The 25114-nt window shown below is 32.0% G+C and overlaps 1 protein-coding gene and 1 pseudogene across 6 annotated transcripts in view; one reads left to right on the top strand and one right to left on the bottom strand.

The window, feature by feature from the left end:
* Frmd5 (FERM domain containing) overlaps positions 1–25114 on the top strand; it is a 192588-nt gene that overhangs the window by 107623 nt on the left and 59851 nt on the right. For all 6 annotated transcript variants that reach the window (XR_012993246.1, XR_012993245.1, XR_012993244.1 and 3 more), the window contains exon 6: positions 19062–19214. Coding sequence is in view for 1 of the 6 variants with exons in the window: in XM_076319979.1 (XP_076176094.1) it covers positions 19062–19214 (153 nt within the window). In the remaining 5 variants the exon portion in view is untranslated. The remainder of the gene's footprint in view (positions 1–19061; positions 19215–25114) is intronic.
* On the bottom strand, positions 6798–11964 carry LOC143151409 (uncharacterized; annotated as a pseudogene).

Raw genomic sequence — 25114 nt, 5'->3', positions numbered from 1 at the left:
GTGTGTCATACTCATAAATCCACGTCTCATCTCCAGTGATGATACGTTTAATAAATGTTAGGTCGGATTCGGCCTTGGAAATCATGTCTTTCGCGATTTCAACGCGGTCCTTTTTTTGCATGAAATTGAGGTCTTTCGGCACCAGTTTTGCAGCGACACGTCTGAGGCCCAAATCACTAACCAAAACGTCTTGAACGGATCCATAAGCAATGTTCAAGTCCTCTGCCAGCTCTCTGATGGTCAATTTGCGGTTTTCGGACAACATTTCTTGAATTTTATCGATGTTTTCATCGGTTTTCGACGTTGTCGGCCTGCCACTGCGTTTGTCATCCTCGACCGACTCACGACCACTTCTGAAGCGTTCGTGCCATCGAAAAACATTTGATCTCGAAAGAGTATCGTTGCCGAAACACTTCTCCAACATATCCAAGGTCTGCGGATCGTTAAATCCGTTTTTTACACAAAATTTAATGCAAACTCGTTGATGCTCAAATGATGCCATTTTCAAAATCGAAGACACGAACAAAGGAGATGTGCTCAGTACAACGTAACTTTTACAAATATCAAGCTATGATGTTGAAATTGGAAGGAAGTGTTAATGACAGATATGGTAACCTAACAAAAAAAAAAAAAAGAAACAATCGGGTGATTGACAGCGACACACGGGGAACAGTCCTAGAACTTTTTGATCAGGGTAGTACACACACACACACACACACACACACACACACACACACACACACACACACACACACACACACACACACACACACACACACACACACATATATATATATATATATATATATATATCTTTTACATTTTTTACAGAGATTTTTATAATCTTTAACGAGGGAATTGTCATGCAACAGGTCGAAGAAATCAATTTTGTTTCATACCAGTATTTATGAATTACTATTATACTATTGCAAGTATAACGATTCATAAATATATTTCTAAAATCTCTATGTCGAATTCGAAGAAATAACAAAGTTATAGCCAATTTAGTGGGTTGCGCCAGAGCCTGAAACAACAAGTGGTCTACGATAATTGTGTGCACGATGTCTCAGGCATGTGCCTGCCATGTTCATGAAATGCAACGCTTAAAATAGATGAAAAGCGTTGTAATCCAAACATATTATGGCATCGTTGTTTATCTTTGAAAACTGCTATAGTCTTCAGAACTCGATTCGGAATAGTAGAGACTGTGCTCAGTATTATTTCAAAGAAAACAGAACAGTTTCGAGAATGCCACGAAAACGAATCGAGAAAGATAGTTTTCGACGATCGAAAATTGAAATATTTACTGTCTTTATTGTATTTTCACAAATCTTAGTTTGCAGAAAGTGTAAGAAATATGTCAGTTTCAATGAATATTGACTGACTGGGATTCATAACAAGGTAATTTCTGAGAAATGTTGGCAAAGTAATGAACAGTTACCAGTATTGCAAAATTCTTCCCAACGCTCGATAATTGTGTTTGCTGTGGGGGGGGCTAATGGATTTGTACTAATTGCAGCGGTAATTTTTAAATCCAACCGATGACAACTACGAACAAACGAATGTTATTAATTTTGAAAAATGGGTATTTGAAAACTTATTGCCAAATACTCCTAAAACAATTGTAGTTGTAATGGACATTGCTCCGTATTATTCGATACAAATTGATAAACTACCATCAAAATATGACAATAAAACTGATTTAATTTGTTAGGATAAAATAATATTTCATATTCAGACAGAATGAAAAAGTACAAATTACCACAATTAACAGTACGCTATAAAAGCTTGAAAAAGCATGCAAAATAGATGAAATCATCGAATGTCCAATGGACATAATGTTTTAAGATCACTCCCATATATGTACGAACTGAATACTATTGAGTTAGCCGAGCCACAGATAAAAAGAAAAATAGAGAATATAATGTATTAACTTCAACGTTCAAAAGATTGCAATTGCTCATACATCGAGCAATGGATTCAATAAGAACAACCGAATGGAAAAATGTTTGAAATAGAACGGTAATATAAAGGTACAGATAATTTATTAGAAACAGGTGTAGACAATCTATCATAAAATATTGAAGATACAGAAGAAGGCAACAGCTTTTCAGAAGATTTGTAGAGTGAGAAGTATGCAAATCTTTTGTTTACTTTTAATATTTATTCTTCATAATCGTTGAAAAAACGAGAAATATTGCTAATAGTGTTGTCTGAGTTATGTCCCTCACTCATTAGGCATGCTATTAATACCGTCAATTGCCAACTGTTATCAATAAGATCCGAGCAATTGTAGCTGTGTTGATAAAGGAATATAACAATGTGTAAGTAAGAATAAGAATAAAAATCACCTTACCGGACCTTCTACGAAATTTGCAACTCAATAATTTTTTAGACATTAACGATTAAAGTTTCATTATTACATTTAAACATAACTTTAATTTTTCGTAACGTAAGAGAGTCCTACCTGGTAGATTCCTTGTAACTGCATAACTTTTGTTTTTTTTAATGCAGATAAATTGCACAACGAGAGTGGCCATAAAAGGCACAGGTTTGGGCCCACTTTGGGCCATTCTCGGTGCTGTATGTCACAAGGGCAAAAACATCGAGTGGTTAAACTCGAGTGTTTAACCACTAAGTGTTTATAGTGGTTTAGGTAGTTCAACACTATTTAGGGCGAGCTATTCATCTTCTTAGCTAACTCACAAGTTGTCTGTCCATACTCGTAGCAAGAGAACAATCTGTCTCACTCTTTTTAACTCTGAATTCTACAGCTCTGATCTCTTCACAGGCAAATATCTTCAGTTTTAGGTGTTTAGGTTCTTTCGTAGACTTTGTATAGATGGATGCATAATTCTTTGAGTATGCATGGAGAGAGAGAGTGTTTTATATATAATGATTAATCTCCAATAAAGAACGTTAATACTTAATTTGACCAGGTTGTTTTGTATCTTGTCAAAAATGACCCAAATGTATACTTCATTGCAATTGCTGGGGACTGGGGTTAAGAGTCCTCCGTAATCATTCTCGTTGATTCAAATACGATCAAGAGGATTAGCTATCCCTGACAGTGATGGATACTGTGGGATAGATATTTTTGTTCGTGATCTTCGAAAAATATCTAAATGGGTTCACCGAAGTAAGTTTTGATCCTCGTGAGCGCTACGGCGCGGAAATTCACACTCGATGCTTAATTTGAATCGTTAAAAGAACTACTCGGCTCGATAAAATTACAAGTAGGATTATAAGAAACGTGAAATCTAGCGAATAATAACTAACGAGATTTGAATTGTGAAACCAAATAATTAGTTTAATAAGCGATTAATAGATTTAGGGTCTGGGTGACTCACCTCTTTTTTAATTCTTTAGTTCGTTTTATATTTGGCCAGTTTCGTGTAAAATTGGCTGAAGAAACATTAATCTTCCAAGATTTCTTGGTATTTATAACTTTTGGGTGATTGAACCTCACGTTTAACGATTCTTACACTTTTGTCAAATTTTCATTCTCTTTTGAATTGAATTAGTCCAACAACTTATTAATACTCACGAGTCGATGAATTATCACTTGAAGATCGACTGGTGTGAAACGATAAACTTAATATAAAACTTACTACTGTATAAAGTATGCTAAAGTATAATGATCTTCAAATCCATTAAATTCTGAAGAAAATCTTAGAAATTAAATTTGTGGTTCGATTGAATTTTACGAATTGCATTATCAAATAAGCCGAGAATGTTTTGTAAACGTAGGCCCATGCAGACTTTATTAAAAAGTTATAACAAAAATATGAAATGTGAAGGAAACGATAACAGTTTGTCTTACTGTGTAATATTGTAATATTCTGTTACAAACCCTTTGCCGATATTCTCTCATGAGAGTTCTAGCTCTTTCCGAGTAAAAGCCATAAGCAAAATGCATATCTACATACTTCTCGTTCCAAAATACTTTTAGCATTTTGAAAATTATAAACTGTTTCTTTACAGGTCAGGCTACAATTGAAAATACATTATTAGCAATGTGTGTTATTTACACTCGTAGCGTACCATTGTTAAATAGTAAACACAGTTTGTATCAGCGGGTAATATAAACGTCATTTAACTATTCTTTTCGTATTCTTATCATACTAAGAGCAAGACCATTATCGTTTCCTTCATGTATCATATTTTTGTTATAACTTTTTGATCAAGCATTTATGAACCTACGTTTATGTGACATTTTCGTCTTACTTTTAGCCCCAGAACACGCTGACAAAGTTTATACGACAACCTGAGGGACACTCTGTACACAGCATGTGGAGTTCGCCCACCTCCATTCGCAACACCAGTGCAGAAGAGTTGCAAGATATAGGTACCGATATAAATATTACTCGCGCGGTTTGCATCAGACATCCCTTAGGGGTACTATAGATTATCGATTCATCTACGAATTAATTCAAACGTAAAACTATTGCTTCTGCATCGAAAATCATCGAATTCGCTAAAGTTGCTTGTAAACGATCACAACATGGGAAAATCAAATATCATTCATCGGTCCTTCACGGATAATAAATTTGGGTCCAATGTGTTCTGCCAAGAACGAACAAGAAACGGTGGTAAATTATTGAAAAGGGTTACCAACGTACGTCCGTTCGAGTTTTCTATCAAATCTTTTTATTTAGTTATCAGTTTTATCTAACAGAAACTTGTGTATATAAACGCCTAACACTGACAATCGGAGTATTTGTACACTGCTTGCTTGTCGCAAGCATGATATCACGTAAGCATGACATTGACAGGGTTCTATCACATGTCCGAAAAGGACTGAATGTAAATATTAAAAAGTCCCGTATGTTTTTACTGCACACGATGCGTTCCCTTTGAAAAATTGTCTACTAAAACCGTATACTGGCACTCAAATGAAAAGATCATTAGAACGATGTGCGTTTATTTGCATAATATTTTAAAACAATGCACTACTTCGACAAGTGCATGTATTCCGTACGGAAGCATGGACTACTTTAATACACCGAGTGATAATATCGAAGGATTGATTGTTCCGTGCAGGAACAATCTCGGAAATGTGACTTTTTTATTACTTTCGAGAAGAGTTGGAAGAATATCGGCGTTAGAGGCACAAGAAATTCGAAATGAATTTACTAAATAATAGGTTGTTCGATCAATTTTATCGAACAACCTAGTACTATACCGTTCAATAAGTTTTATCGAACGACAAAAGTTATCGAACAACCTAGTACTTTTATACAAACGGACGAACACCATGGCAAGATAATTGTGAATAAACATTAATTATTAAGACAAGGTATTACAAATGTAAAAATTGTAAAGATTTGAAAATAAAACTACTTTTCTATATTCTATCGCTTCAATTACCTCATGCGTAAAAGTATTCGTTATGTCCATGGGTTGATTTTTATTATACAAAAATCGCAGATTTTATCAGGTCGTTCCATAAGTAATGTCGTTTTTTTTTTTTTGGCGATAATTTTCATTGAAAGAAGTTAATACTTACGTTTGTTTTCAATCGTCGATGTATTGTCGCTTTCTATGACCTTTTCTCATCTATCGATCAACTTTCTGATTCCGTCTTCAAAATATTTCAGGGATTTTGAATTAAAAAGCTCGTTCAATGTTGATTTTACATGCTCGCTATTGTTGAAATTTTTGCCAGTGAAAAAATGTTGCAGCGCTCAAAATAGCTGGTGATCGTTTGGTGCAAGGTTCTCAATTAAAATTTTCAATCTTGTCCACTGTCATCCTTGTTATGTGTATAAAATTCCTTTGCGATTCACTAACGACGGTCGTTTTTTCACTAAAATTGCTTGTAAACGATCAAGTTGTTGTCTACAGTTGATAAAGCCCAGATTTGGGGTACGGTAAAAGTGATTAACCAGATGACAACAATTGTCGTTCGCTTTTGGGATTGTTGTATAAAACCCATTTTTCATCACCAGTAATTAAAGTTTAAAGTCATGAAATACAATTCAATGTAAGATACATTAATTTTTCTAAACGTTCTGAACATAAATTGCAACTGAACATAAATCATCTAACATAATCTCAAAGCTGAAAAGACTCATTCATCAGGTACTTGAATGGCAGGAACAACGTTAATTATCAGTGTCCCATATTTATAAATATGGAAGTTTATATTTGATCTTATCCCAATATTCGATGACATCGGATTGATCTTGATCTATTTTTCTTTGTAGTTTTCGATTTCTTTAATAACTTTAGGATATCTAGTATCTTAAGAATCATCATCGGATGAGGGGATTCACTTCCATCATTCACTTTCATCATTCTTATGGAATGTTCAGAACTATCGTTACAGACACTCCTATGTTGCTTTTAACTTAATTAACTATAATTCTGAAAAGTATTTATTACGACGTGTTTAATGTAGTGTAAGTAATATTTTGGAAAAATGATATTGTCTAAGTCTGTCTAAACTTAAAAGTCGGATCAAATAAATACAATGTCGTCGCAGAATGAAATCGAATAACCAATCATACTAAATCGCGTTTCATTGTGATTTGGTTTCTAAAATTTTACTATATTTCCTCGTAGGATTGATTCTTTATCTCACTATAGTTTTTCGACAATATTACCTGCTTAATAGAAAGCACATGAACCTTTGTTGTTTTTTCTTTTCAAGTTTCGATAAGTATCTACATTTAATATTTTACACATCCTAATAAAGACTTGTACTCTACAATCTGCATAAGTACGTTAAAATCGGAAGGAAAGAAGTTAGGTTTACCCCTTGTAAGTAATTATACCACATTAAATGTTTTTTTTTATATAAAACGTGTTTCAGCACCCTTGCAGAATTCAATGCTGAGAATTTTGCGAGGTTTGAAAATCTTGCAATTCACCTGAATTGAATGTAAACATGAACTAATATAATTCCAATGTAAAGAAACTTTCATTGCACATTCCAGATCGATATCATAACGAGATAACTATTATATTCTGGGGGGTAATAAATGTTAAAGCTAAGAATGTTTATTTTTTTTTTAAACATTCGAAATCTACGAAGACATTCTGTCGTTATAAGAAATTTACAGCATCCAAAGTTTTATCAATAATAATTCATGAATATGAATTTACATCAACTGATTGACGCATTAGTAAATATAATTTCTTTTAGAATTGGCACTGTAATTGATCAAAGAATTTGCCATAATATTATGTACTGTTAGGTACAGTCTAACCTGAAATGAAAATCAAAAGTAAACAAAAAATTTGTTATGGAACATAATACTCTTAATGGTCTTATCCGAACAAAATATCTGAAAGGAACTTTAGTCCCTTTGCATTGAGGGATTAGCAAATCTTGCGCAATTTATCAAAATTATTTTTTCCAAGCGATAGTAAGACAACTAGCTAAATGATCACAGAATATTTTTTTAACAATTCATAGTAACATGAATCGGTGTATTTTTTTTTAATTTTATACTTTTAGTCATATTTTGAATTGGGGCTTCTAAAATGTTTGTTTCTATACACAAAATGTAGGTACTCCTACCTTAAAATGTGAGGTTATAGAATGTAGCACTTTTCCCCTTTGAAAGCAAATTTCTGTAGAAAATGTTTTTTACGTTTTGAATGCTGTAGTTGAAATCGTCACGAATGGACCTGATATTTATTCATACTGCATGTATTTATACGTATAATTGCATGTAATCGGTATTTGTGAATTGTGACGTCAAGATTTATCTTGGTGAATTTGATCATAATAAATATGGTCTGGATTTTTGCAATAAAGTACCCAACGGTTAGAAAGCCATTCCAAATGGAAAATGCTATATTTTCTGCTAGTTTAATGAGTGCATTTTCACCAAGAATACTCATAAGGAACAGTGTTACTACAGAAATATTCCTTCCAAACATTCACCTGGTCTTACCATCGCTTTGAGTCTGGTGTCTTTTCGACTGAAATCAATATGATTTCTTAATTTGTCGATATCAAATTGTGTACAGACCATACTCGAGTCTAACGCACTTGAAGTCACGTAAGTTCACACTACTTAGATCATGTATCATCTATTTCATACATTATTCTTGATAGAAGATTGCATTACGCAAAGATTGTTTATTAGCGTTCCATGACTGCCAATAACATGTATATGATTTTGGTGCGAAGAATTTTTGTCTTTCACTTGTGTGTTGTACCTTGTATTGACAGCGAGGTCATGAATGACGAAAATGGATCTAAAATGTTATATTTTATTGTATAATTTGTCTTTTTGATAAAGTTTGCTGTGTCTCTTATGCGACCATAGACTGTTAGAGTTGTGTCTAATTTTATACTGTATTTTTATTTTAGATACGATTGGTTGGGAAAATTTTGTTATGGCAGTAGATACTGTTGTTTAGTTTTTTGAATTAGGTTTACATAGATAAATTTAGCGTGGTCGGTTCTTGGTTGAGATATTATGAATTTTTTTTTCCTATTTATATCACCGTGAGTAATTGGTTGCTAGAAATCTCGAATTACATTATGTATTTTTGAGAAGTCCAGAAAGTCCAGATTTGTTCCATTCTTTTTTTTTATATTTGTTTTTATGTAATTTATAAGATTTTGGTATAGGATTAAAATTACTGGCTCAGCTGGTGGTAGAGTTGTTGCTTCTTTTACCGTATCATTGTTGTTATTCCTTGATGCAACGGGATCCAAATAATATTTATATCTATGTTATTTCTCAGTTCTATATATGCCTCTTGCATTTTTGCTATAACTTTGTGATTACCAAGATATTTATCAGACTCGTACAATCCGAGTAAATAATAAGATTTTCAAAATCATTGATACTGACATATTTCAGAATATCAAGTATTGTGTATGCTTTAATCAGTAAAAATTGATATTAGTTTGAGGACCCTGATTTATTGTTTTATTATCAACGAAGTTGCCATATCTTACTCTTGATTATCGATGTAAGTTTGATTACAGTGGGAGTAGTTGTTTTTCAATTTTAGGAAATTGGTTTCATGTTCCGTCTTATTTGTTTGATTTGTTTAAAGGTCAGTTGAGTCCATATTAGTTGGAGGTATCTTAATAGTCCAAAGAGTTATTTTTCCTGGAAGTGCATTTGATCATAGGTAGTTTTAGAATTTCGTTGAGTTTAATCTAGAATGATGATGGTAATTTTTTTTATCGCATAGTTGTTTGAACCCATTGGAAAATATCTAATTAAAGGTAAAATTATTTGGGGTAGAGGAGATTTTCACAACCGCTGAGTGATAGCTCTTCCATTGGTCCAATTTACTAGATATACAACCATCATTTCCCTGTGTCATCTATACTTGAGGCTACTTGAAGCCTCTCTCCTTCAGTAGCTGCATCACATAATGCATATATTGGTGCCCTTAACCTCTCGTACCGCACTTGCACAGGCATATACTTCTTTGTATTCTTCTTAAATAACCACCTATTTCCAATAATGGTTTGCATAAACTCTTCTTAGGTCACTGATCTGATTGAGAACACGTTTACTGTCATATCTGGAACATATATGACCCTGTCCAAGTGGTGCTTGATGAAATTTATGTGTGAACCTACTGCTTCCCTTTGCGACTATCACTTAGCTCGGACATGCTTCTTTCATTCAACTATTCTTAGATTGGAGAGTATTCTGCTTGCCAGTAGATATGCTCTGAAGCTGTGCTTCAATAGTTTCAAGTCTGCATTTACCATTATGTATATGCCTTGTGTACCGTCTTTGTCTCTGCATATAAACTCTGAAAATTAATTCTTTTTCCTTTTCGTGGGACCGTCTCTTCTACAATGTGGGCTCTGTTCTCTGAACCTCAATCCAATCACTTTAACTATCAGTCAGACATCTGGCCAGAATTTCCAATTTGCTGATATGAGTCGCAATGTCATCACCTGAATTATAGTGGTATTCGTGAAATTTGATTTGCAGTATATATGTGTACTGAATCCACCAACTTGTGTTCATGTACACTCAGCAACTAGGACCAAATATCTTAAGGTTTACAACCCATCACGTGGGAAAGTGGCTTCTTACCAAGAGTGGTAACAAGAATTTCTTTTTCCACTTTACTGGTCTGTTTTTACTTTGGCCTCGTTATCCGACCTCTCTTCCGGTTTAATCCATGTGCCGTGCACAACCTCTGCATCCTTTGCATCCAGCATGGTTTGAACTTGAAATTTTCATGATAACCAGTTTTCAGCATCCACGAGCTTTTCTATTCTCACTTTGTCCATTTCCATCGTTTTTCTTAAACAAAAGATATAAAATCCAAAGAATTTAACTCGAATCACGTACTCACTTTTGTGCAATTTAACTCACATGATTTAACTCAGACTTCCGCAACTGGGTCTATAACCTGATGGATCAATTTATCAAAAAGTTACACACACGTTTTATGAATGAAGCTAAGAAGTATATTTGCATAACAAGTCTTAGTACTAAAACGGTCTTTGGTTATGATTAACCAAATCCTTGCTCTCCGGCATTCTGAAAGAGAAGAAACGAAGCTGAGGAAAACACGGAAACAGTCCCTGTTACACCGCATCCTCACAGTGAGCACAGTGTTGTCAACTTGACCGGTTACAGGAGCAAATTTTTCCAACAAAATGTGTCCTGTCTAATCAGAAGTTTCGTTTCATTGGTGATCTATTTTTGATTCTATTGTTTTAGGTGTAATTCCGTATAGCATATACGGAGCTAACTGGTGCAAAGTCCTTGCTGTTGTCTGTAGCACTTTCACTGACACCATTGTACTAGACACGCGCGGTGATACTGTTATTATAATATGTCTTCTCACTATAATGGTCGAAACGAGACCGGGTGATAAACTTAATTCTTATAATATATCAGTAATTTCAGGTAACAATAGTTCATGTATTCTATTTTTACATACACAAGAATATATTTTACTATATGTAACATTTAGCGTAGAACTAGTGCTGTGTTTCCAAGTTTTTTAATTATGGTACACGCGAATTGGTTGGATTAGGAAATTGCTATTGTCCGTAAACTTTCGTTGCGGTAAACATTTTTGGGGGTTAAGATTTTGATAAATAGTTAACGTCTGTGTTTCGATATATGTGTATGTGTTTCAATATATATATATATATATGAATTTAGAGTGTAGATTACATCAAAAATATATCAAGATATCCAATGTAAATTGTCTTTTATTAGCAAATACACGGTGTTTGCTGGTTTCTCTGGTAAATTATTTTTTATATTCCACTTGCAGTAAAGTGTATCTACGTTGTCAGTGTTCTAATAGTTTTTTTTAGCGCAAAGGTTATATCTTGGGTCGACAATGCGTATACTTGTGGAATTGTCACAGATTTTGTAGTTTCATTCACATTTGCTGTCGATGCAGAATCCTTGTTGGAAGCAGCAAATTTGTCCTGACTTCAGGATTATTTTATCCGCTTCTAGGGGTTCGGGCACTCTTCCTGACTTCAAGATGGTCTTCACAATGGCCAGCACTACAACGTTGTCCCAAGAGCCATAGGGATCTGAGTATTGTGTCCCTTTGCATCTGCCATCTGTGGAAATTGTTCCAGTCATAGTAAGTGTTCTGGTGCTGGTAGAGTTTGGTTTGAATCCGGTGAGGTAAATGCTGTTCCTTAACGAGGCTGATCTGTCCATATGCAATTGGGTGCATTGTTAAGTGCTGATTGATTATCTATTCGTTCATTCTGTTTTGTGTAACAGAAACATCAGAGTGCATGCTGCAACAGTAAATGATTCTTGATATTTCCACCTTGCATTGTTTTATGTCCACGTAGTCATAGTCCGATAATTGAAGTAGTTGCACATATACTTCCACTGTTTTCATTTCTTTTGATCAGAAGTCGTAGTTTCCCATGGGAATCAACGATATCCAGATGATATTTGCGGGTCGTTTACCACACTTATATCCAACCAAGCTCCTAACTGATGTGATACATAAGACAACAAAATAAGTGAGCATTTTCTAGAGTTACAATAAATTTAACTCGTATTGATACCATAAGAAATCGTGTTTCTTCTTCCGGCCAACAGTATTTGCTAGATATGTATAGTTCTAATTACGTTATTTTTATGGGTACGAACGTTTCACTCCAACAACGCAATAGTATATTACAACTCCAGTCAAGGTATTAAAAAATGATCCAGTATGCCTGATTTAAAGCTGAATATAGAGTTGAAAGGGACAATACGATTTTTGAAATTTCAGCTCCGTTCTATTTCAAGACATTGCTGAGTCACCAGTGTGTAAACTGTCTCGCTAGACAAAATACAAAAGAAACAATTTTCGCACATTGTATTATAGTTACTGCGAACATTACTTTTGCTTTAATCACTTTTTTCATTTTCTTCGATCGACAAAATCACAAGCGTAATGCATAATTATTTATTAGCCGTGCGAGATTTTTTCGATTCCTAATAATATTTTTTCTTCTATCATTTTTATTTTATTTTCCTCTTTCCTTGCGGGGCAATGGTGTATATTTATTGGGATTTCCTAATTCTGTTGCTCCTTTTTTACTGCAGAGGAACAAATTGTTTATTTTTAGAATCTATCGTACGGATCAAATATTTTTCTTTATTCTTCTAATTGAAAACAACGAAGACATGCCACGACGTAGTAGGTAACCACGCCATCGTTAAATAAATCTTTTCTCGCTTTTTATTTACTTTTCATGGCCAAACTAAATCTCAATAGCATTTTTAATTTATAATCTTTACCATCTTTGCTTTCGACCTGTATAAAAACAATCGTATAATTTTTGCCTCAATTGAATGAATTTTTTTATAAGTCATACAGTGCATACGATAACATTCGATTATCTTGAATTTATGTTCATGTCTAAATGCTACTATTACTATTAGTTAATCACTAATCCGTGATTAATTGAATATTTTGTTTTAAACAGAGAACAATTAAATTTCATAGGATGTATCGTTACAAACATCTTAGCAAATATAATAACATTTGTTAACAGTCCTGTTTTGATCATGTACCACTCAACACGATGTTCAAAATACTCATCGTTTTAGTTTATGCAACAAGCTGCCTGTCGCGTAAGTGTAAATATTGATCCACGTCATCCACAACAAGATGCACGAAATATTGGCATAATATCGCAAAATGGGTACCACCCAATGTTTTCGTGTTCGTTTTGATCATCAATCACTGTCTTTGAAACATAAAGTGTGAGTTCTGCGCCATACGTTTAAGTATGTAAGTATTATATGTAAGTGACCTCTTTGATCCAAAAATCATAAAGTATAAACGAAACACTTTAACCCTTCCATACACCGCTACTAGAGAGATTGATGACTTCTAATAACTAGCCCTTTCATTGTTAACTAAATCACAAAATGCTGGCTGTGAAAGGCCCGTCAGACTTCAGTCTCCGGAAGATGTAAGAGTACTTTCTGTTGAATCATCTTCATTACTGAAGTCTAATAAAATTTTACGGGGCATGTAATCCGATATACCTTTGGATAGTCTAAACAAATTAAACGTTACTTCTTTACATGTATACACAGATGATAATATGTGGAAGTGCACATACATAGCAAAATTACAATATGCCTCCTTTGTATCAGAATGATCTATGATCTATAAAATTTGTCCCCTTCAGCTTCGTTTAACCGAAAGTTCCCCTATGGTACATTTAATTTTTTCAGTAAACTATCGAGTCAATTGTTACGATTTTCTTGAGACACGTAATCGGTGTTTTCTACAAGTATATCAGAGTTATCTTAATTAAGTTACAGTTATTTTACATCTAATCTTCGTGCAATTGTTTTAATTTCGAGTGTATTTGCACTATTTTCAACTTATTAACATCTACTTTATGAAATGTACCAAAAGCAAGTGTTCTAACGTTCTGATTGGGTGGTAGTTATAAGACCTTGTATCAGAAGTGAGGATAGTCATAGCAGTTTAAATATCGAATTTCTGAAAGTAAAGTAATATCTAAATTTAAAATTATAATTAAATCAGAAATCCATCTAACAAAATTCTTCCATATTCTAAAACAATATATTGTGTGTACATATAATTTTACAAATTCCAAAAGGTACTAACAGCTTTATCCAACTATTAGAATTATGATAACAAAACAAGTATAAGAAATATTTAACAATAGTTATAAAGTTGTCCACTAATTGTATTTTCCATTCTAGTTTCGATCACGCGATTATAAAAATCTTTCCTGTTTTTTCAATGTGAAGCAATATCGCAAATCGTTTCTACCTGTGGTAACAAATTTTGACAGTCATGGACTAATTCTCAACACGGCCATAATATAAATAGCTACTGTATCATATATTTTCACAAATGTCTGTGCATGCCTCAAAAACTCACGTTCCGCATCAAATCAAAATTTTTAAATATGCCCATTTTCCATATTGATCTATGCTTAGATTGGCAAATTTATGAAGATGCAAAACAGTAAACTGTAAAAAATAAAAAACAAATTAATATTTTACAAAACTGTTTAGAAGATTAAATTTATTATTTAAATATACAATATTTTTGTTTATACAACTTGTTATACGTCTCATCATTTTCTAGATGTAAAAAATGTGTTTTCCCTCCAACTTTGAGGACTCTTTTCAATCCCCAGATATGCACCATAGTAAATAAAAGGAAAGTACGGATCAAATATTTGTCTGAGAATTATATTATATGTAAGTTTCATTAAAATTGACAATTTACACTTAAGTAATGTTTCTTATGAATAAAATTCCAGATATTTTACCATTTTTGTTTGTGGTATTCTATTATTGTGAAGTGTCATTTTTTGAATTTTTCCTTTTCGATTTGTAAAAGACCAACCATATTTCTATTAACCCTCTGTGGTTTTATAAAATTTTTACTGCCTCTTGAGGGTCTTCGTGTATTAATGATATACCTGTTCATCTGCGAATGTATGTGTTATGCTGCTTGCTGTTGTTAGAATTTCTACTGTATAAAGAGTGTAGACCATTGGATCCAATACATTTTCTTATGGTATACCAGCATTTATCTCTTACACGTCCAATCATGCATCGTGTACTTTTACATAAAATGTTCTGTTGACTAGGTAAGATTTTCATAGTTGGTTTAGTAAATCGCATTTGGAAAATGCTGCTTAATGATTTCAAATAATCCTACACACCAACAGGTGCAGTATTTTTTACTTTCCAAAGCGATAATAATTTTGTTAATTATGTTCTGGGTCTGTTTGACCGTAGCATGTGATTTTTAAAACTGAATCGATTATGTGGAATTAGATGATTACTGTTGATGGTCTTCTTAATTTTGATTAGAAGTGTTTTTTCTAGCATTTTAGAAAATATTTATGACAGAGAAATGGATCTATGAAAAGATGGTTCATGTACACATTTGTTTCGTTTTAGTAGCATTAGTATCTCAACCAGCTTCTTTATCATTTGAAAAGTAATGTAACATAAATATGATGTTAAATATCATTGTGATAAATTTGACAGTCTTGTTTGGAAGTTCTTTGATTACTTTTTCACTAATTAAGTCGAAATTTCATTAATTTTAATTGTTGAGATCTATATTTGTATTTCCCTTATTTTAGTATTCTGTACAGTATCGTGACATCGCTCACTTTTATAGCAAAATCTTTTGTTCTTAATTTTGAAAATATCGATGCTTGCTTTAAATAGATCTTTGTCCAAGAACCGTATAGTTTTCGTATTGTCGTAGATATGAATAATAGCGGATTAAAAAAATACGTGCCAAATACTTTTCTAAGAACTATATTATGTTCATGTTTCGTTAAAACTGACGATTTACTCTTTGGTGATGTCCCTTGTTAGGTGACACACTATTCTCTACTTTTTCACTTACTCGTACCAACAGAAATTACTATTCTCAAAAAGCTTGATCATCGTAAACCGATTTCAATGTATTGAATACTTTTGTTACACTGTCTTTAAGATTAACATGAAATTTAATCATAAACACTGCTCGATATGCTACTGTTCCATTTTCGAAACGTGTTGCTACAACACAGTCTTCTAAAACCCGCTGCCGAATCGCTCATGTTATTTCAATCGAACTGAAACTTATACTGGAGATAGAGTAGGACTATACGTTTCAAGTAGTAAAGCAACATTCATATAATATTGTCAGATATATACGTCATTAATGGATTCAAAGTAACAATCCATTTAGAATCAGAGAAATAAAATAATTTCAATTATTTTAAGATAGTAGTTATATATTGTCATATATTAGAGTAATTATATTTTACACAAGCTGTTAAGAACATTTGAATTACTTTTTAGATTTCTCTAGAACATTTTCGTGTATTGTGTAAACGAAAATTGTTTATAAATTTGTTTTGAGTTTTTGCTGCTTCTTTTCTTAATCGTCCAATTCATACGATGGTATTTTGAATTATTAGTTTACCATGTATCAATACCTTGAGGACTGTAGTAATCATGGGATATCATGGATACAGCTGAATGTATAATTTAGCTGCAACCATTGCATATATAGTACTTAGAATTTTTCTGAATTAATTAGGTATATTACCTCCAACATAACTTCGAATCTTTTTATAATACAAAGAAAGATTTTTTTTAAGAAATAAAAATATTACAAGTTTTAAGCAACTGAAAGAAAGTATTGATCGAGATTACAACCAATTAATTTTTATATAATTAATTTAATAATATAAGTTTAAATTAAATCTTCTCTCTTTAAAAAACGACCAAAATAAACACTGAATTCGTTAAATTTATAATTCAAAAGTTAAATATATTCAATTAGATATAACATGAAAAATATAACAGATACAATAGTATGCTCTAGTATAATTTAAAAACGTACTAAATACATCAAATGTGTCATTCGCCATTTAAAAAAGAAAAGAAAAATGAATTATAAACAACGATATCAATTTCAGATGAATTAAAGACAGGCCATTTTGAAGCTGTACAGCTATATTCAAAATATACAAATAGTAACAAGAATCATAGTAAATCATGGTCCACATATTTAATCAAGTATTAGTGAATAAACGTTTCATTATGGAGTGACTTTAAATACCCCACTAGGCGACATATGCACATTAGGGTGACTTTTAACTATATCTAGGAGTTAACATTTTTTGTCAAGTTTTTTTCTATCGCACCTCCAAAAATTGACACCGAAGTAAGACGACGATACCTGAAAAATTTTAGATTAATTGGGCATTCGAAACCTGTGGCACATTTTGGTTAAACTTTTGAAATTTTATCGATTTCATGTATCAATCTCTAACATATTTTCATAACGCTATTATAAATGAATTATTAAATACTTCTTTTATAAAACTATAGTTTCTTACATGTATTATAATCTTATTTATATAAAACTTTATACAATTTATTCAAAAGCTTTGAAATTTTGCATTAAATTTATCATATTGTGTTGCATTTGAATGTTTGCACAAGCTCGTGCGAATCAAATTATAGTTCTTCTAACAAGCAAGGAGTTCATTATTTCTTTTTGTAATAATAAATGTATTAGTACTAGTTCAGAATAAAATTCTTTACACCATTATAAGTAAAATACTATTCAAATTTAAATTACATATTACATATATATATTATAGATTGAAAGTAATAATTAATGTTTTTCATGATATTAGAAGGTTCTTTCATTAAAAGGATTTTCATAAATAAAAATTTGAAATATTTACAGAATAGCTAAACCGTTATATGCAAAGTTTAATTTCCTCAAGTTTTTGAATAAAGTGCTTGAAGTTGTGTGTAAATATTATTATACATATAGAGAAAGAAACAATAGTTGTTTTTTATAATAGTGCGGTATAGAGTTATGTTAGAAATTGTCATAAAATCTTACAAATTTTAAAACTTTAATTGAAGCGCAATACGGATTTCTAGTATTCGATCAATTTGAAATTCTTCAGAGATCATTTTTTCTACTAATGTCATAATTTTTGGAGTGGCAATGAAAAAAAAAAAATTGGAAATCAAAGAATAAGGGTCATTCTAATGTACCTACATATTTATAGTATCGCATGCGAGAGCTCCAAAGGTCTCTCCTCGAGGCTTTGTTTGAACAGCACTGGTATCGAGGCATAATTTACAAAATATTTCAACTATTCGAGACAAATAACCATGGAGACAAATAACGTAACACTTGATAATTCGTATTCACAGTTTAAAAAACGCTGTTTGTATGTATTATACTGACGAATCTCTTTAAAAAGTGATTAAATTGAATGAAATCGAAGGGTAACATCAAATATGCCATGTTCTTCCAAGGTAATAGGTTGTTCGGTAAGTTTTATCGAACGACAAAACTTATTAAGCAACCTAGTACTATATTGTTCAATAAGTTTTATCAAATGACAAAAACTGAAAAGTTTTTCCTTCAAACTTTCGCAAGAGACAGCCCATGAACATTTCGTCACAACTTAAAACTTCTTATCGCGTTTTATTGAACTTTCATTTTGCAAACGCAGTCTTTTAAAACTGCAACCATGCAATAGCAAGTGTAGCAATACTGTATCTCTTACGTATGCTATGTCGTTTAAGAAAACTATGTCTACCCCATTCCCTTCCAATAGGAATGGATCGACAATGATAGCAGCCATATTGCATAATGGACACCAGTAAACTCTGAAACATAAAAAAAAAGAATCTCACTGTTCTCAATAGTTTTTGAAGAAACAATTTCCCATAGTTTATATACCCCATACTAGAAAATTATTCAAAATGACTTTGTAACGAAGAATTATTAATTCGATTTATATAAAAATATTGAATTGTTTTGAATTACATTTTTGTGTTATATATAGATCACAATAGGTTTCTACGAATGTTGTTCAAGGCAAACTCAATGTGTCCTCAATAATGAAGGTTTTGAAGTACAATTGTGAACTAATTTTTCCTTGAAATATGAAATCATCAGGATACTGTTATAATATACAAAGTTCTCTTATAAACATTTCATTAAATATTAAGTTTTAAACACTGCCTCTTTGTTAACGATTCTTAAGTTTTAATTGCTATTCAATAAAAAAACGTTTTCTTTGATTTTTATAGGACCAGAAGGGTGTGCAACTTTATCTTGGTATTAATCATTGTGGAATTCTAACGTTTCAAGGATCTCGAAAAACGCATCATTTCCGCTGGCCGGAGGTTCAGAAAATAAACTACGAAGGGAAAATGTTTATTGTACATCTAACGATAAGTGAGGTAAATGATTTTCTGAATTTTTACTTTTATAATTTTATAACTTGTATACAATATAATTATATTTGAATAAGAATGCTGCTTGGTGGTTGGAGTAAATTATTCCAAAGTTAGTTTCGTGAAAAATGAAATTTATTCTAACATTTACAATTATTATCTACAACGATTAAACAAAATATTTTATCTTCACTTTCTTTTTATTTTGTACATAGGTGAAACGTTATTACGATCGCACTCGTTTAAAAATACAATAATGGGCGAAAAAACTGATTAAATTTGATTGAAACGGAATCACTTCTACTACTGTTCGTGTTTCTTCAGCTCGATTATCAGTCAACGATTGTCAGTTGTGAAAACAAAAGTCAGTCCTATTAAATTCATTTTCACTGGGAGAATCCTGTTAACCCATTGATATTATTCATGAAGATACAACAAGAAATATAAAAATTCTTAGATTAAGTTAGTACCTCTCACACCGATATTCGTGCGGTATCGTTTTGAAGTTTATGTTTTACACAAGGTATGAATAAATTATTTATTGCGGTTTACACATACCAAACTTGTATTTCATACGTGTTCTACTTATTACGAGCATTGTTTTCTAATAGCCTTATATTTTCCGTGTAACCTGATACATTCAGGCTGGTTCGAAAGAGGCAGAAGAGATCGATGATGAAGTAGAATCAGAATTTTTGTTTACGTGGGGAAAGTCTTCCAAAAGAGCATTAATATAATGTTGACAGATATCGGGAACAAAAATCAGTTTCGTTACTTTTTGGACAGACGTCGTGTATTATTTTATAGGAAATTTTTCTCTGTATTCTATCAATTGCTCGTCTACGATCAGTTTCTTTTATTTACGCGAGGGAAATCTTCCAAAGTAGCGTGGAGTTTCCCGTACCCGAAGAGGCGGAGTCTACCTATTAAAACTCCCCCAATGCGCGCGGTCCGTTTCCTTATACGAGGAGGGCGTTTACCAGTATGATGTCGGGGGGTCCGAAGGCGGGGCAGAGTCACACTATACTTATGTGGCCAGATTTCATTCCCTGAATCGCTGACTGGGAAGAGTGGGAGGAGCTAGTACGGTAGGCGTCGTCCCTCTCCTTCGCGCATCGTGTGTAGAAGACGTTTGAATGATTTTGTCCAACTCTAACGCCTTCAATGCAGGTGCGTAAAAGAGTGGGAGGGTCCCTATCGAATTAACCTCTATAACTCCTCCCAGTTAACGATTTAGAGAATGAAATCTGGCCACATTGTTTGACAGCACGAGATACGGGGCATGGAGACGAGAAGGTGACTCATTCTCTGCCCACTGCCGGCATGATATTTATTTTATATTTTTGGAGAAAGAGACTAGCCTCCTCTCGAAATAAGCTGCACATTTAGGGAACGGTACATTTTAACTACCAATTAAAATCAAATAGTACGAAACAAGCGATGCAATAGTGGGTGGAGACTAGAGGAGAGTTCTTTAACACGTTGACTGCCGCGTCACCCATATTCGGGTGATTTACAAAGGATCGTCATAGTTATTTGAAAAGATATTCCGCGTGATGTAATAAAACTATTGAATTGTTAAAAAAGTAATACGAAAATGGTTTGTTAAGAAAATTATTTAGAATGTAAAACTTGAAAGAATTCTATACAAAGTTGAGGTTGGTCAGGACAATTTGGACAATGAGTTGTTGTTTTCTTTAAATTGTCTCGAGCATTCGATCGGTCCGTTCGACGTCTTTTATTTGTATAACAAAGTTTGCACGTGCGTCTAATGCATCTTCCGGAATCATTTTTCCGAACGACGATATTATGCTGACTCCGTCGAAGACAAGCTTTTATTATATTTTCAGACAATCCTAATAGTTTTGCAGCTAATAATTCTCGAAATTGTCTAATATTTACAGTCATCCCTGTTGCAATTTTGTAAACCGTAAACGCTTTTACAACTGAAATTCCCAGGAGTAGTTCAGTGCCAAGTTTTCGGTACCATTTGATTCCTTTTCTAATTGTTGTGGCATAAGAAATCATTTGATCGGAATAATCTATACCACACTTTCCTTTATTATACCCAAGAACAGCTAGTGGTTTTAGTGTTGCAGAGGTCTGTTGGCTTGGAGAAACAACACGAATGCTATGATTTTTTTTTGTACTTGTATCATGATAGGAGCGTGTTTTGTCGATAAAATTCTCACGCTTGGTGCAGTGGCAGTCAACGTGTTAACTAAGGTAAAGATTAGGTGGAATCAGGGAGGTATCCCTTTTACCTTTGTGCTGCCCCCCCCCCCCCCTCCATCTTTCTAGCAATGCCGATCACCGCCTCTTGTTTATTCTCATCACAAAAATACTGTATTCCTATTTCATGTACTTATAGTGAATATACAAACGGAGAGATTTATATTACAGAATATATATAAATCTAAATCGATAAATAATTGATTTTTTCGTCTACACTTTTACACATTTTTATAGTTTCTGAAAACAAATAAATGTTTAGGTACTTTCAATAATATTGTTTAAATTATGGAGTATAAACCAAATAAAAATCAATACTACGCCATTTTATTGAGAGAAATAAGCATAATTAACAATTACAGAATATACTTTTTATACTATAAAATGTTATGTATATCACAGTATTATCCTTTGCTAATGGATTTCTCGAAACACCTTTTCAAAATTATATATAAGATGTCCAAAAGGATCAATATAAATAAATTAAATTAATCCAACTTGTCGTATTTGATCTCATTTTAATTGGAAAAACCTCAAAAGTATATTGATCAAAGTTTTCTTTAAAAATAAAGAAAGAAATCGAAAATGTTGAATTGTAAAAAAAAAAGAGAGAGAACACGAAAATTGCATTGTAGCATTAGTGTTTTGTTACCAATATTCGTCCTTTTCCATGGTGGAGATGAACAACAAGCAGTTAGCCGTAATTCGTTTCTTACAGTTATACAACTTTTATTATATTGCACAGATATATTACTGTAATATTGAAAATATAGCTGCAACATTGAATCATTCCTGTAACAATATTTCTACATTATGTTGTATATAGTACGATGGCTGAAATCAAGGTTTTAAATTTATAACAGATTTTAAATCTCTTTTATTTCTGTTTGTCTATAACTTTGAACATTGTTGCATTCCATTTATTGAATTCGTTTTAATAGCTACTTCGATATTACACAAAAATACACTTTGCCCTTTAAAGAAAATGTAGGTTATCTTCATTCTTGAAAACTTAATGCAAGCTTAACATATTGATTTAAGCAACCGGATTGTGTATATACAACAGTAAATATGATAATTATTTCGCTCATTTCTGTTGTATACTTACACCATGCAACATTTTAATGCAGTATTTATAAAGAAAATGTTTGGTAGTAATAACGTGACACCCTGTATAGAAATATAAGGGAAGAACAGATTGCTGGTAAAGTTTTATGAATATGTACATTAGGGTGAACCTTAGTTATACTGGATGAAAAATTTTTCTAAAACACACCCCCTGGAATTGTATAACTACATGAAAAAATAACCTATATAAAATCTGAAATTGGTCATGCAACAAGAAAGCGTCACACCTCGAATTTAAAAAATTTTTTATTCTTGTAACTCGTTTTTCTACATTGAAGTATTATATATTGCTATTATACACTTCTGTATCTTTTTGAATTCGTTTTTTTACACTCTATAAAGACATAGAAATAAATCTAGCTTTCTAATTCACTAGCCCTGTTCCCTTCAACATTCAGTACTTGATCTTTCGTTCAGAACAGGTAATAGCCTAACGGACCATAGTTAAGGACTTTGGAGTACTATTTAGTAGCTAGTCGGAGACTTTTACTTTTACACTTTTAAGACTTTGAATATTATTTTGCACACGTTTACATAAACTATTTTGTATGTATGAATTAATTGTAATATTAAATTATTAAGTATAGTCTTGATATACGTCAAAATTATTTCACTGAAAAGTAGTATTTATTTCATGAGAATATAAAATCGAGGACGTAAAAATGGATTCACTTGAATATCTTCGTTATTTATAAACATATAAAAAAATGTTACAGGTAAAACTTGTACCACTTAACGAAGTATTAAGTATAATGTGAAAAAGTATATTTTTTTTCCACAATAGATCTTTGAAATTTTAGAATCGCGACTTATAAAAAAGAACAAATTCTAAATTTTGTTTCTATATCCTAAAGAGGTACGAAAATGTATGGTAGCAATATATTTTAATGGAGAAAAACGGATTTCAAAAATAAAAAATTTTCATTTTCGATGTATCATACCTTCCCTTTATCCGGTCAAATTCAGATTTTGCATAGGTTACTTTTTCATCTAGTGGCATCATTCTAGGGAGTGTTCCAACAAAATTCCAAGGTTTAAAAATAAGGCCCATCCTAGTATGCATGCATAGAAATAAATTCTTAAATCACAAGGTACAGGTGATCGATTTTTAATTTTCATTTTTAAAGTGATCAAGTGTTGTGCATATTATATACACGCATAAGGCTGCGCTCTGACTGAACATTGTACAGTAACAAATCAAAAGAAACAAAGGATAAAAAGAGATGTCGAATTTTGTCCAATCTACATCTTTTTTAACTTTCTTTCTTTTGATCAGTATTTATCGCTGTACGACGTTCAGTTAGGATGCAGCTTAAATCTTTAAAACTATCAAGAAATTTATCAATTTCTTTGATGTATTATACATTGAATTGTAAAATGAATTAAATTATCAGGTTTTCTTCATATATATCCAATTATTCTTACATATACATAATATATGGTAATCGAATATAAATAAGTATCGCGATAAGTAATAAATCTGATTAATGAATTAAATGTTTCTCAGTGCCCGAACGTAATTTATGTAATTATTAAATTCAAGATTTTTTCAATGGTCGAAAATATAATGAAATTCTTATAAAAACTATACGGTAAAAATTAAGGTATTTCAGAGATGTAAAAGTGAAATTGTATGTACAAAATTGTACATACGATTTTCTTATTATTTGTATGACAAATTGAATGCGTATAAGTAAATAATACTGATATCTGAAAATCTACACATTAAACTATATAGGTACAATTATTTTTATTTACTATACGTATCCGGTAAAACAATATCCACTAATTTTTGTGAAACAACTTTATGATTTCGATATTAAAATATTAAAGAACTATGTCCATTAATATCATGAAAACTACATATACTGAGATAGAACAAAAGATTGTTTTTATAAATTTAAAATGCTTAAACTAAGTTTATTTGATATGATGATGTAAGTGTATAAGGTTTTTAACAATATGCTTTTATAATTTGAGAACTAAAGAATTATTTTTCTTTGTGGCTATTGAGCATTTGATTCAGTTTACCTTCTACATATATCTTTTTTCATACAAGATACTGCGTGTGAATTACGATTAATTGAGATAATTTATTTTTCTGGTATTTGTAGAATAAAGAGTGTAAAAACTAAAATGTTAAAATTTGGAATGAAAATAACAAATAATTTTCAATATCTAATCATTACCAAGTACAAAGTACAATTAGAAATATTTCTTTCCCTAAACATGAATACTTAATAGTCTTAAAGGATATTAAACATATTTAGTTAGGTATATAATATTTAGCTTTTGAGTTGAATCATAAGTAATTGCCATTTTTTCGTACCAATTTTATTTCACTTAAAAAAATTACAAAACAAACTTAACTCATGTAGATGATAGTTGTCATTCAAATTGTATCCATTTTGTAGGGATCGAAATAAATGATAATAAAGGGTGAAGTGAAATGGATCGTCTTAATTCCAAAACTTTTTCTTTCGTAGTTCTTGGCATATGTAGGCCCAGCGTTGTCATGTAAAGTCACAACGCACTTATGATCGATG

Source organism: Ptiloglossa arizonensis, chromosome 9, assembly GCF_051014685.1.
Source record: "Ptiloglossa arizonensis isolate GNS036 chromosome 9, iyPtiAriz1_principal, whole genome shotgun sequence".
Classification (NCBI taxonomy): Eukaryota; Metazoa; Arthropoda; class Insecta; order Hymenoptera; family Colletidae; genus Ptiloglossa; species Ptiloglossa arizonensis.
This window is presented reverse-complemented; position numbering and strand designations above follow the sequence as displayed.